Source organism: Dipodomys merriami, unplaced genomic scaffold (assembly GCF_024711535.1).
Source record: "Dipodomys merriami isolate MVZ:Mamm:240054 unplaced genomic scaffold, mDipMer1.0.p SCAF_1, whole genome shotgun sequence".
In the NCBI taxonomy this organism is placed as follows: domain Eukaryota; kingdom Metazoa; phylum Chordata; class Mammalia; order Rodentia; family Heteromyidae; genus Dipodomys; species Dipodomys merriami.
Window position 1 is genome coordinate 124,682,836 of NW_027202270.1, and position 15,487 is coordinate 124,698,322.

Here is a 15,487-nt window from a genome sequence, read left to right on the forward strand (position 1 = left end):
GTAGAGGCCTTCCCTCCCTGCCTTACTGAGTTGCTATGGAGGCCAATCCAGCACCCGTGTGCAGAAGAAGAGCTGTGAATGGTGAATGTGCTCAACAGCCAAACCCTTGTCAGCAAGCCTGTGCTGCCACTGGATTTTACACCCTCTATCAATTCCCCTCTTCTGCCTCTGCCACCTTTCCCACTGGGGTAAAGAGAAGAGGTGGCTGTGGCCCACAGGGAAGCACCCAATCTGTGAAGCCAAGTTGATACACAGACCATTCACACAGGGGCCAGGAGACCAAGGGGCCACAGGCAGGCAGACCCTGCTCTTCCTAGAGACTATGGAAACAATCTTGTACATTTTATCTCATTTAGTGTTCCCAAAGACTCCACAAGGTCTGATTGTTATGATCTCTACTCAACAGAGAGGCAAGATAACAAGGCAGATGGGGGCTCCATAGACAAACAGATTAGCTTAAACAAACAAACTCAGTTTGGCCTCATTATCTACATGATCCTGGACAAGTGAGCTAATCTCTTACCCTTCACTCTCCCTACCTACCAGGTAAAGCAATACCATTGTGTTTCCATGGGGGGTGGGGGGTGGGGCAAAAGCAAAATGCATGCCAAACAGTTAGAACAACATAGCACTACACAAGGGTTCTCTGACTGTTAGCTGCTGTGGTTAGTAATATGGTTATTAATAAAGAGTGAAACTTCAAAATCCTTTTCGGAAGACACAGAGTCTGTAAATGGGCCAGCCCAAATTTAAATCCACATCCTTTTCATTCCAGCGGCCATATTCTTAGCCAGCCTGCTAAACTTGGTTCCAATCCCACATTTCTCGGCTCTTCAGGTTCTTCATCTGTAAAATGGGGTCACTTCATGATAACCACCTCATAAAAGCCTGGTAAGGATAAATACAACTGCACCAGAATGCCAGGCATATGGTGCCATTCAAAAATAGCAATGGTGATAACCACATCATTATTATTTTGTCCCAGGAAGTACATCCAGCCCTTGGACAAAGCCCTGCCCAAAGCTTCTCGCTCCAGTTCCATTTCTGGCATCTCACTGCAGAGCTAGACAGCACAGGGTAATAGAAGGAGGGCAGGCAGGGATGAAGGGACAGCAGGTGAGTCCCATCCCCCAAGCACAGACAGTCTGCATCCTACCCCACCCCACCACCACCTCTTCTCCCTTGAAAAGGTGGGAGGGGACCCAGATGATGGGCAGCTGCCCCTGGAACTATAAACTATCATCCCAGGGCAGCCTGCAAAGGGAGATAGAGGCCTTGAAAATAATTAGCCCCCAGTACTGAGCCTGTGAGCCTGTGGTATCTCATTACCAAATGCAAATGTGAGTTCACACGTGCCACTCCAAGGCTCCTGGCAAAAAGCCTGCCCTGACCCTCAACCTCACTAAATGTGGTCCAAATCATTACCCAACTGCCCACCCCTTTGTGCAGCCTTGCAGCTGGTACACAATCTCACCGCAAAGGGAAAGAGAAAGAAACTGCTCTCACCAACACTGAAGAACAAGGAAAAGGGGTCTTATTTCTTTAAAGGATGCAGAGATGTTATGGGAGGGGGAGATTAGAAAAAAATTGTTCTTCCCTCAGCAGTTAAAAAGAGGGATAATTGGAGCAAGTGGCAGGCGGCTGTTCTACCATTTAGCATACAGCATACCCAGGAAATCTCACTTGGTAATCAGGAGGAGAGGAGGAAAAAGGAGCAATCAGACCCCTATTCAAGCTCTGGTTAGCGACAGCCCCTGCTGACTGGCTGGCTGGGCTGGTAGAGAGCTGGGGCTGATCCTGTCTGAAATCCGAATGCTAGGTGGGGAGTCAAGACTCCAGAGCAGCCATCTCTCCTTTGTGTATATTGCCAAGCTTTGCTTCTGTTCTACCTTTTCCATACCGGGGAGAAGTGCTTAGGAATTATTCCTTTCACCCTCTGATTACTCCCTACCTCCCCCAGAGCCCTGTCTTTCCAAAGCCTTCAGAACTGACACAGGTTAGGACAATGCTTTCTGTTATAATTCTGGCAAGGTACACTGAGAAGGAGAAGGGAGGATGGCTGTATTTTTACTCAAATGCCTCCCCTCTCCAAAAAGAAGATCCAACTAGTGCATCACTGGTGCCTTAATGATATGCCTGATGTCTCTGGGCATTCCATAAATGCTCACAGGTAAGCAGTCTCCTCTTGGTGTATGCCATCCACCCTCATTCTGGCTCTGAGAGATGGGGGGAAGCATCCCATAATCCTCAATAAAAAAGAAAAGTAATTGAAATTTTCTTTCAGGAAGGTATAGGAAGGCCACAGAGCCGTGATGAGCCATCCATCAAACCAAGCTGGATAGGATGTCAGGCAGTGGGGGGGGGGGGGGGAGGGGGTATGGTCACTAGTGTACTCGTGTTAAGGCCTGGTCCCCATCACAAGTGACCTACACTATACCTCACCAACACTTGCAGATGTAGCAGCTGAGACTCAAAGCAGATAGCTTCTGATCTGGGTAAATACAAAAGTCAGCACAAAAAAAGTAACCAAAAACAAGCCAACTGCTCTCTCCTCTCTCCTCTCTCCTCTCTCTACTCTCCTCTCCCTCTCTCTCTCTCTCTCTCAATGGAATTGGATGGCATACCTTTTCACTGAATTAATCTGAAGTGTGATCACCAAAGGAGATATAGACAGACAGACAGACAGACAGACAGACAGATAGATGAAAATATATGACACAGGTAGATATAAAATATATGACACAGGTAGGTTCATGTCACAAGACAGGAGGAGAAATAACCATGAAGTTGTCTCCATTGTTCCCTGGCTCCACCCTGCCTGCAACAGGCCGACTTTATGTTAAATGAACTGTTCAAGGAAACTGGGACTGAAATTTATATACCTTGGCAGTGAATCGATGTTTCACAACCAGAAGGTTGCTGAGAAATTCAATACGTGTGCATTCATAACTAAAAAAAGTCTTTAAAAATAATCAAACTTAAACTCATTCCAAGGTAATAACAAACTCACTGTGACCTATGAGGAGACTTTTCCCTAGAGGGAACCAAGGAAATCCCTTCACTGGCCAGTAAAGCTTCAAGGATGAGTCAAACAAAAAATCTGTAGCCCAGGCTTGAGTCTATCCCAAACTAGATGTGCATAGTTTTAAATAGGCACAAATGCCTGTACTTAGTCTATTTTCCAACATTGTTTCTAGTTGAGCACCAAAGCATTTTATTTATAAACAACATACCTAAAAGTAAAAATCTGGGACCTCCTCTCTGCATCCATTATGTTCACTGTGGCTGTTAATTAGCTTGAAAAGCTTGGAATGAAGTTTTCCCAAATAAAATCCACTGTACAGCCAGCTCCAATGATATTTTATTCATTTCCTCTTACCCTAGGCCCAGATCTCTCATATCAAGTACCTTTAGTATCTTTTGGATCTTCCCAGCAGAGAATCAGAATAGCTCACTAGATTTTTAAAGAGAGAGCTCTAGCTGAACATCCTTCCTGACGTACAGCATGGAAACCTTTTGGAGCCATGAAGCCATAGAAACACAAACAGACCAAGCAAACAACAACATTACAGGTAGGCGACAAGAGAATTGACTACCCAGGATGCCTCCAACAGACCCCAACAAAAGCTATATGATGTTGCAGAGCCTGCTCACCTCACCTCCCTGCTCTTCCTACTGATAAATCAAGAGGTTAAAAATGATCCCATGGCAGATGCAAGCATCACACAATCAAATGGAAAGGCCCATTCTACACATCAGAACAGTCAGATGTTGGATACACAGGACTCACTGCCAGGACTAAGTCCTGTGGTTTCAGTTCTATGACATGCAATGGAAGAGGAAGGTGGTGGCTGTATTCTCCCTACCCATTTCATCTCACCTTGAGCAAAACAGGTAAGTTTAGCCCATTTATCTTGTTTCATACCGAATTACTTGACACTTCACAGAGGCTATGGTTTCCCCCCGCCTTAACATTTTCTAGGTGAATTATCTCACGTACTCCCTTAGAGTTAACTATGTGTGAGGCAACAGTTATTTTCTATTAGTCTATAATACATTATTGTGATTGATTAGACCTCATGACAATCCCTGGAATCAGCTGGCTCCAAGTTCTCAACAGTAAACTCTGTTATCCCCCCAGTATCCAATCCTCACCTCAACCTTTGCACTGCTCCATTCCAGGCCAGCCAAATGTCACAGTTATAACAGAGTTTATTGACTCTACTTATGTATCAGGAGAATAAATGAATGACACTCTGTGTTTGCCTTCTACAAATAGCTATCAATCCATAGCCAAGAGATGATCTGAACCTTGCGGAAAGAACCATTATTAAAACACACATATTGCCTTTAGCTATTAAAATACTGACTGCATACAATCTGTTCTGAAGAAATTCCACTGGAGACTGGAAAAACACATGCTACAAAAATAAATAAAAGGGAGAAAAAAGACAAATAGAATATATACATATATGGTATAGAGATTCTTCCTGCAAAAAAAAAAAAAAGTGCTGATTCAAACCCGCCTGGAGGAAATGAGTTCTTTTTAAACACACACACACACACACACACACACACACACACACACACACACACACACACACACACACACACACACACACACACACACACACACACACACACACACACACACACACACACACACACACACACACACACACACACACACACACACACACACACACACAAGCAATCAGGGATAATCAGCAAGTTAACAACACACTTTCAAACACCCTGGTCCCTAGAAAGGAAGAATGCCAGCTTTCAATGCAAGTTCTCAGAACAGAACAGATCCTTTTGGGCAACTGAGAAAACAAGTGATCGTGTCAGCGTCTTCCGGCAGAACTTTCTCCAAAGCCAAATAGCTTTGGAATATCAATCAGCTTCAAAAGGCACCTGCTTATCAAAATCATTTCAATTGTAACCACACTCTCCCAGTGGTATTATGAAGTGAGATTACCTCTGCTATTTTTCTTCACCCCCTTATAAGGTCAGTGGAGGAACAATTTAAAGCCCTAGAGGGGGACAATGTGTATGTCTGGCATCTCCCTTTTTAACAGCCCACCCACAGGACAGCAGGCATGCTTCTCCAGCAGAGGAAGGAAGAACAGCCCCAGGGAACATTTCCACACTAGCCCATGCACAACCTACAAGGAGGCCTTCATCACCACCTCCGGCACTGTCTTACTCTCCAGAAGGAGCCACCTGTGGAATAAGTTTTGTTTTCATTCGTAGATACACACAAACATATATGTTACTAAGAGCTGAAGTTTACATCAACCACAACCTGCTTCGGGGGTTGGACTTTTCCGGAAATAGGAAAACCTGCAAATACAAATGTTAATTACAAACCCCAGACCGGTGGGGCCGTACCCGAATGAAGAAAACCTGGGAGTCGGGAATGAGTCAGTTGCCTCACCCCACCCCTGACCTCCCTCAATTCTTGAACCAGCTGGTTCTTCATCTTGATTGGAAGCTTTATAATCAGACCATGCATAAACCCTTTAGCCCATCCACCTTCATTCTTATTGGGCCCATATAAGGAGGACAGGAGGATAGTTTCCTACCCACCCCTCAGAGTCCGAGTCTCAAAGATTCAGGAGGTACAGAGATAGTCCCTTGGCTGGGTCTATCTCATTTCTTGTCCTGTGGTCATCCTGCTGAGCTGTGCTGGGGAGAAGGAACTCAGCTGGAAGTACAGACTCCGCATGTAGTCTAACTCCCTCCAGCTCTGTGACTTGAGAACAGAACCACAGCTGCCTCTGGTTGAGTTGCCAGGATTCTCTTCCTGCTGGGATGGGAGAGTGAGCAAAGGATTTCCACCACCTCCCGGGGAACGGGGCCCCATGATCTAACATGCAGTTATAAAGATGCATGTTATAAAGATGCGCTTTCACATCAAACTGGCTTCCATCAGGCCTCACAGCCAGCATCTAGCAAGAGAGGGGAGGGGAAGGGGGTCTTACCTTCTGAGCAGAGGGTGCCACCGAAGCCCGTGGTAGAACAGTCGCAGGTAGGGTGGCCATCCAGGAGGAAGCAGATCCCACCATTTTCACAAGGACGCTCACCGCAGGGTCCCTCAGCCTCCAACTGGACGCCTTGGCTCCCCAGAAGCCGAGGCTCTGAGTTGCCATACTTGAGATCCAGGACTAATCCCTTGAAGCCGGGCATGGCCTGTACTCCATCCAGAGTCAGGGCAGAAGGTCGGATGTCAGATGGGACTCCACCAAGGAACAAGTCACTGACCACATCCATGTAGGGCCGCTGGGTGTGCAGCTCGCCGGACTGACCCTCGCCGTCCAGCACCAGCACTGTGCGCAGGCGGTCACGGCTCACCATGAGGAAGTGCCAGCTGCTGTCGTTCACCTGCTTGTTGGACAACACCGCCGTCTCCGCGCAATCCATGCTGAAGCGGAGCTGCACCCGGCCGTCCACCAGCGAGAGGCAGAGAAAGTCACAGACGCCACCGTCATCCAAGTAGAGGAGCAGCCCCGTGGAGACATTGGTTTTGAACTGGAAGCTCAGGTCACTGCGCGTGCTGGCATCCCAGCGGAGGTAACGTGCCCACTGGTTGGGGAGGCCCATGAACTCGAGCCCCAGGCAGAGTCCCAGCAGGGACCCCAGCAGGATGCTCACCTTCAAGGTGAAGAACACCGAGTGGAAGGTGAAGCTCATGGTGGCCACTTAGTCAGGGCCTGGAGGCACACACGCAGGCCAGGAAAACAGTCCTTTCAAGGGAGGATCTCCCTTTGGTGGTGGAGACAGGAAGACAAGACGGAGTGGGAGACAGAGAGCATACAACAGGAGGGAGCTGCACACATAAATATTGGGTGAGGAAACAGGAAAGAGAACAAGACAGCCCCAGGTGGGCAGAAGAGCAAGAACTCTGATCAAGAGGCCGAAGAAGCAAACAGGGGAAAGTCAAATCAGGCAGAGGGACAGTCTGGAGTGAGGACAAGGTGTCTTTCTCCAAGACAAGATCTCAGCTATCCATGTGGATCCGGAGGCCTTGATTCCAGGAGGAGGAAGAGAGGAGTACAGGGGAGGGCAAAGCCTTCAGCAATGCACTCCACCCAGCGGAGCCCCTGACGCCCAGAACAGGGCTGGGGGCTGGGGTGCGGTAATGGAGAAGGAGTGAATTCGTAAGGTGAGCCAAGTGAAAGGTAGACACAGGCCAAGGACCAATCCTGAAGCTCTGTCTCCTAGCAGCGGTGGGCTTCCGGAAGGAGAGGAAGGAGAGCAGCAAGCAGCTGAGCACTCAGGCAGAGCAGGGCCCAGTGTAGAGCAGAAACAGATTCAAGCTTCATGGTGCTAGCCGGAGGCAGTCCTGCCCATCACCCACCTCCCTGGACTCCAGAGGACCTGTAGAGGAAGGGAAGAAAGAAAGAAGAGAAGCAGAAGATTAGGGCTATAGTCAGGGACTCCTACAGCATTGGATACTTCAAACAGGAAGAGGTTCTGGTTCTTCTGAGCCTGTGCACAGCCCTGAGCCCAGCAACTCATAATGACACCCTAACTAATGACACATGCAAAAATCATGGAAGTGCCTGAAGCCACACCAGCACATTCTGTGATATTCGTTTATCATAAGGTCACATAGCCAAAATTGATCTTTGGGCGCTAACATTTTACGTACTCAAACACCTACACATAATTTTTTTTCTTATTTACCTATTTAAAGACATTGATTTTTTTAAAGCTCTTTCCTTTTCAATTTGACAAACTACTGCTTGGGCTAAGGAAGCCTAAGGCAGATTTCCCATTTCTGAAGTATTTGTAAAACTCAGTGGAAATAAATTAGGAGGTGAATTAATGATGAGTATAGTCACCCTCATCTCTTACAAACTGTTGAGGGGAATTCTTATTTTAAAAGGAGAAGAGTGGGGTCAAGTAGTAGAGTACATGCTTGCCTACTAAGCACAATACCCAAGGTACAAAATCTCTAGTTCTAGAAAAAGTCAAAAGAAAGGAGGACATTAAGGTTAAAAATAATATGAACTTCAAGAAATGGAAACAAGAGGAGATATCTTTTCATTTTTGTATTTTGTTTTTGTTTTTCTCTTTTGTTGCTGTTTTTGTTTTCTGTACCTTTTGTCTTGTAAGTTTATCTGTTTGGGGACAATAAAGGGGAGCACAGAAATGCTGGGATACAGGGTAAACAAGTGCAGCAGAGATAGTCACTAGACACGGTGGAAAACAAACTATACAACTTGTGGGGGAGGAAGTCAGGAGGGAAAACTCTGGGAGAAAGTGAGGGAAGGGGTGACACTGCTCAAAAAGAAATGTACTCTTCAAGTCGTTATGTCGAAAACTTTACAACTTTGGTGCGGGGGGGGGGCGGGAGGGGAGGATTGGGGGAACAGGGTGGAGGGAGGATGGGAAGGGATGGGAAAGGGAAACAAAGGAGGAGGCTACAATGCTTGATAAGAAATGTACTCATTATCTTGTCCATGTAATTATAACCCCTCTGTACAGTATTTTCACAATAAAAAAAAAGAAATGTACTCTTCATCTGACTTATGTATACCACCTTTACAATAACAATTTTAAAGGAGGAGAAAATATATACAAAATACATGTTTCAGAAACTCTCATCAGAACTACATTGATGGCATAGCACAGTAGCTTCAATTTATTCCATGTTATTACTAAAAGCATAAAAGATGGCTATGGAGAAAAACATTTTATCAATACTCTAGCTGATTGTAGAGTATATAACTTTTGTATTATTTTAAAGGGAAGGGTGTGAAACATTTACTGTTAGAAAACAATAAGTGGCATCTCCCATGCATGAAATAAAGTTAAAGAAGAAAGAAAATAACAATAATAATAATAATAACAATAATTTTAAAAGCTGGTGTTGAATTCTAATTCTTGTATGAGAACTTTGAGAAAATTTTCTCAACCTGTTTAAGCTTCTGTTTCCTTATTTGGAAAATAAAGAAAGTAATACTCTTTTTCCATAACTGAGGATTAAGTGAAATGAGGCATGAGAGGACCCAGTATGAGACCTTGTAGATAGCAGGTGATCAATAGATACCAGGTTGCTTCCTATATCGCTTCTTGAAAGGGAAAGGGTGGAAAGAGGGGTTGGCAAGTGTGTCTGTCAGTGGATTGAGGACAATGTGTAAAAGCACAATACTTACAAACTTGATGAAAACTGCAGAATGGCTTACAACTCATAGTTAAGAAATGCCAGGTGCCTAGAGAATGTTGTGTGTGCTTTATAATGGCCATAAAACATAGCAGCACCCAATGGTGTTAGTGACCTGGTTTCTGAGGGCAGACGCTGACCCACCTAGCTGAGGTAGTTAGCTAATAAGCCAGTGATTTCATATACAAGAATACACACACACACACACACACACACACACAGAGAGAGAGAGAGAGAGAGAGAGAGAGAGAGAGAGAGAGAGAGAGACATATTAACAAAAGGATGGTATATGTAGGGGATGATTCCAATGTTTTAACTCCCTTCAACAGCTATCTCACAATTTAACAAAGTAAATAGTAGGAAGCTGGAACTTCTGTGGGTGGGTGAGGGAGTCTAAAGGGAGGGGAGTAGACAAATGAAGAGAAGAAGGGTGGGCAAATGCAGTCACAATATTCGATGTACATACATGAAAATGGAAGTAGGAGGCAGGCACTGGTGGCTCATGCCTATCATCCTAGCTACTCAGGAGGCTCAGAACTGAGCATCGCAGTTTGAAGCCAGCCCAGGCAGGAAAGTTGGTGAGATTCTTATCTCCAATAAACTACTCAGAAAAAGCCATAAGTGGTGCTGTGGTTTCTAGTAGTAGAGTGCTAGCCTTGAGCAACAAAGCTCAGGGACAGTGCCCAGGCCCTAAGTTCAAGCCTCAGGACTGTCACAAAAAAAAAAAAAAAAAGAAGGAAGTAGGAAAATTGAGATTGTAGGGTGGGTGTGTGAGAGGTATAGATGGGGAGAATAATGAAAGTAGTGACACTGATCAAGATGCATTGTACTTATAAACTGACATGTTGGATTGAAATCCCTCTGTACAATTACTTGAAGATTTAAAAAAAAACTAGACTTAGCTGTGAATGTAATTTCTGAAAGCTGGACAAGTAGTTGCTTCTTGGCACTTTTGGTAATCTACTATGGGCCCCATCAGAGCATCTAGTCACTATTTTTATGATGACCACGATGATCCACAATGCTAGTTAGTACCATGCTTCAAAGAAGAAGATGCTGTCCCTTAACAGGGAACAAATTCTATTCCTCATGAACAAATAAATCCAACCAACACAAGTCTCGTTAAACCCATCAAAAGAAAAGCCTCACTTGTATCAAAGACTTGGTCCAACCAGTGTTTCCTAAATTGTGGCATGGAAACCTCATGATTGTAAAGGGTGTTAATTGGAACACAGCCAGGGGACATTCTTGATAAATGTCTTTGCCATCAACTATTAAGGACGTAAGTGAGCAACTACTAAGAGTTTGAGAGTTTTTTCTGCAGGTTGATGTCAACTTTGGTAGCATGAAACCAATTATTCTACAAGTGTTTATACTACAGAAACAATCAAAACTGCAAATTAGAATCAGTGAATACAATGATGTTTAAGGAAAGTCATGCGTGAAAAGAAGGGAAAGAGATATGTAAAAATCTACGAAGAATGTGTGAGAAGTTAATAGCCAATGCAAAACTCTTGAGTCTGGAATAGGCTGCTGTATTTCAAGACTGTTGGAGTAGAGTGGGGAGAAGGCATGGAGATAGAGGTAGATAGCAAGAAGCTAAGTCATGCTATGTGATACCATCTGTATATCTGAGAATATGATCACTGTGTGAGACAAAACAGGCCAATCAAGTCAAAGGCAGTCCCCCCTCTCCTAGGGAAGATAGGAAATCTTTAATCCAACTGTCTATTGAGCTCCGGTTCATTCCAGGATCTACTGCATCAAGAGTAGGATGGACGGCATTCTCATTATCAGGGGTACCACAAGCTGATGAGGGATAGATGTACTTTAGCGACAGTAGAAGTATAGTGACTAAGCTCTTGAAGCAGGTTGTTCAATGTAGAGATCCTGAAGGAAGCAACTACTTTATCATGTGCTGGCCATAGGGCCTTGCCATGGAAGAAGAGCTCAGACAACATTAATAAAAAGAATGAACAGTAAAATAGAACTGAGGAGAAGACTTTGGTCCTTTGACTGCTGTTCTATGTAATGGTCTCAATGCAATACCATTGAATACAAGAGCAATTCTGAGCCCCCCCTTCTTTTGTGGATGCCAGTACCAGACAACTCCCCCCAAAAGCAAAGCAGCACCTGCTTAATGGTGTGGGGAAACCCTGAGCTTTGCTGCTCAGGAATTCTCTGTGAAAGAGGTTCATGGGCATTTATCCAGCTTGCACTGGGGCTCTACCCTGTCTGACGGAGCTTCTTCCTCTAGATTTTCACCCCCTCCAACCCAAACCAGCATTGGTGACACCAATGCTCCCTCACCATCCTGCATCAAAAGGGATCAGGAAAGGCTGACTGAGGAAAACCAAGCTTTCTCTACCAGAGCCAGACAGCTCTGACCCAAGAGTCAGAACTAGTCCATTAGACCTTACACACTACAGTCCATCCACAGTCTCTCCATTTCTTTCTTAGATACCTCTGTAGTCTCTAAGAACTTGCAAAAAATTAGAGATGCCCTTATATTAACTGCAAGCTTCCATCCACTGACCGCCAGTGGCTTTGACCTTTGTTAGCCCACTGGTGAGGTATGGCAGATTCAAGCAAACAAGACAAGGAAAGACCTGGTCACTCAGACAATGGCCACCCTTCCCTGAGCCACAGGGAAGCACTAGCAGTCATGGATGCAGGTGGTTTTCCTCAGAGCCTACATGAAGGACCTGGGCTGATGCTAAAGCTCAAAACACTTATCTGTTGTGTGGGAATCAAGCAGGAGAGGAAAAGTGAATGACATTATCTAATTGCCAGCTAATTTGCATAATTATTGAACAGCACACTTTATGCGGGGTGAACATCTTTGCAAATGTCTCGTAATCCGGCTGCTTAGGAGGCAGGGTGGGGGGAGGGGGGTCCCCACACAACTCTGACATGTGGGCTATTTGCCATAGGGATGGCTCAGAAGATCTGGCTGCCTTTTGCCCTCCTTCCCACTCTTTCCAGTTCCATTGCTCCCTTTCCCAACTGCCATGGAGTTGTAGCTGTGCTGAGAGAGACTCAAGAGAAAGTCAGGATCATGAATAGAACCAGGACTGGTTGGGAAAGTATGACGATGATAATCCTGCTCAGCCTTTGTAAGCAAGATACAATCCCAGATAAGGCTTACAGGCTTTCCCCTCTGGAACTTTCTCAGTAGCTCCCCTCTTAACTTCCTCATCAGGAATGGTTTCTAATGACTCTCTTTTGGTTTTGACCCTCATTCACTCTACTCTCCATCCTACTTGTCAGGTAAGTTATTTTTAGCACCATTCTCTATCCATGTCATTCAGGTAAGGGATCATCCCTCTCTAGATCACATATCTCAGTTTAGCCAGTTAGGAAATTATAATCTCCTAGCCATATTAATTAGTTTAAGGATAGGTCTGTCATCCAAACTGAATCAAACTAGCATTAATACAGGGAATTACAATTATTGGGAGAAGACTCCCCTCTCTCTCTTCTTACTATGTTCTGGAATTTGTGAAGTCTAGGCTTGATGAAAAACACCATTGTTACTATCAGAGATCATATATAACATCCAAATAAAGAAGAAATAAGAGCCCAGAGATGAATAGGGATAGATTATTTTGTGGTATGATTTTTCACACCTACATCTAGCCAGGCTTGAAGTCCAGAATGTCCTAGGGCTTTCCTCATGGAGGCAAAATATGTCATTTTTTTCTTAAGCAAATTTGCATTGGGTCATGACCCACTCAGCCATCCTGACTGAGACTTTTCATAATATTTGATCTTCAAAAGAATTGTCATTGACCAAGCTTCCATCTCTTGTGTCCCCACCTATATCTGGAGGAATTTCCTGTAACCTGATGCACACATCTTATCCACATTAGCACCAAATCCTGCACCGATCAGCACTGCTCCTATGTGCGGGCAAAGATAGGATATAGCACACTTCTTCTCCCCCTTTATGCCTTCTTATACAACAGCCTAGAAATTCGCTTCTTCCATGAAACCACACCACTCCCAATAGCAAACTACACGCTATGCTCCCCACCTTAGGGCAGGGCTCAGGCTCTGTCGAAGGCAAGGAGGAGCATCAAGACACTGAATTCTGTCCCAGCTCTGGAAGTAGGGTAGGGAGAGATGTTAGAGTGTGAGCTTTGGAGTCAGGTAAAATTGGACTTAAATCCAGACTCTTATTATTAAAGCTATTTAACCTTGAGCAACTCTGTTGAATTTTTGTTTGTTCACCCAAAAATGTGGGGATGATAATACCTATCTAATAGAAGAATTTCAAGCTGTACTGGGGTTTAAAATGTATAGAGGTATAATTACTTTTGGAACATTGCGTTGGCTGTATCCACTGAAGCTGAACATTAAAGTAAAAATCTCTGTGACTTCACAATTCCTCTCCTCTGTATGCATATACAAGCAAGAATGTTTATACACATCCAACCAAAGACATGTGCAAGAATCTTCACAGCAACATGACCTATAACAGCCCCAACCCACATCACCAAAGTACAATGGATAAATAAACTGTACTCCATTCTTTCAAAACTGCACAATGTGGACGACTGGTCTTCATTTCTCAACCGAAGCATGATGACCCTCACAAGCACAGTGTTGAATAAAGCAAGACACAAGACAGCACCACCTGTATGTGCACCATAGATATAAAGCATAAAATGAGGCAAAATTATTCATTCCACAGTTGAACATCAGAACCATGGTTTCTAATAGGAAGAGAGCAAAGGAGGTGAAGGAATTCATTTTGCAATCTCGGTGGTGTACACTCTGTGTTCAGGGGGTAAGAACACATTGAGCAGTACACTTCTATCCATATATTTTAATTTAAAAAGAAAAAAAATCCAGTGAGCTGGGTGCTGGTGGCTCACGCCTGTAATCCGAACTATTCAGGAGGCTGAGATCTAAGGATCGCCATTGAAAGCCAGCCTGGGCAGGAAAGTCTACATGAAACTCTTATCTCCACCACTCAAAAACTGGAAGTGATGCTGTAGCTCATGTGGTAGAACACTAGCCTGGAGCACAAAGAGGCTCATGGACAGTGCCCAGGCCCTGAGTTCAAGCCCCACAGTCAACAATGAAACAACAACAACAACATGTTCATTCATTCATCTATTGGTTTTAGTATGTCTCCGGAAGTAGAGTTTTAAAGAAAATTATGGGTGGTTCTGATTGTAGGCTGGCATTCCTTTTTCACAGAAGCCACAGCAAAGCCAGCTGCTCATGGAAGAAAATATGGGCCAATATCCACCACCTTTTCCAACAGTGAGCTCATCCTCTTTCTTCTCTCTCCCTCTCTCTCTCGTCAACTCCACACACCAATTCTCTATTTCACAGCTATGTCACCCCCTTCTTGCGTCTTCGCTTCTTCCTCTGAAATCTGCTGAGCTACTTCTGGACACAGGTACAAGTTCACCCCATCCTAAGAGCCTCCTCCTTCAAAACGAGGAGGAGAAATAGCTGCTAAGGACTTCAAGTCCAGTCCAACAAATGGGCACATAGACATGGTCTGGAAAAAGGAGGGCAGCTACGAGGAGGGAAAGGAAGAGCCCTTGGTCTTTAACCTTGAACTTTACTAGTCTTTTTTGGCTAAAAAACAATGTTCCCTATAAAAATAAAGGAGTAGTCGTGCCAGGTTAATCTATCTTCCTTTTCTCCAAAGAATACTAAGCTAATATAGTAGAGATACCTGGAAGTTCTGTATAAACCTCAGCCAATTTGCTAGAAAAGTTTCTCACAAGATAAGGAACATAAGGTAGAAAGAACCATGCAGACTTCTTTCTCTCTCTCTCCTCTCTCTCCCTCTCCCTCTCCCTCTCTCTCTCTCTCTCTCTCTCTCTCTCACACACACACACACACACACACACACACACACACACACACACACAGAGTATTCAAAGAAAGTGTGCACATATTGAAAGGCAGGTTTTAGAAGGAGATCAGGCTCTATCTGTTCCTCATTTTCCACAAGAGCTTAGATGAAGAAGAGAAACTCCTAGTTATATTTGTAGATGAGCGGTCACAGAATTTGTGAGTGTGTGGATGAGGCCATAGAGCTCTTTAGAGATCATAGCAGGCATAAAGCACAGCCTATGTCTAATAACACAAAATCTGATGGGCATAAATAGTCATAAAACGTGGTCCTCCAATACAAACAACTCATAAGGAAATCACCATTTGTAGATATGTAGTAAACAAGAATTGATGGGTAAAGTACACAAAATGGCTTGCACATGGATATGAATATTTGTGTACATAAATGTATTATACATACATTTATAATGTTAGTGCTTTGTGGCTGTC

At 44.4% G+C, this 15,487-nt stretch overlaps 1 protein-coding gene across 26 annotated transcripts in view; it reads right to left on the reverse strand.

The window, feature by feature from the left end:
- Positions 1 to 15,487, reverse strand: part of Nrxn3 (neurexin 3) — a 1,574,539-nt gene that overhangs the window by 1,494,315 nt on the left and 64,737 nt on the right. For all 26 annotated transcript variants that reach the window (XR_011373379.1, XR_011373377.1, XM_070028703.1 and 23 more), the window contains exon 2: positions 5,988 to 7,383. Coding sequence is in view for 24 of the 26 variants with exons in the window: in XM_070028703.1 (XP_069884804.1) it covers positions 5,988 to 6,696 (709 nt within the window). In the remaining 2 variants the exon portion in view is untranslated. The remainder of the gene's footprint in view (positions 1 to 5,987; positions 7,384 to 15,487) is intronic.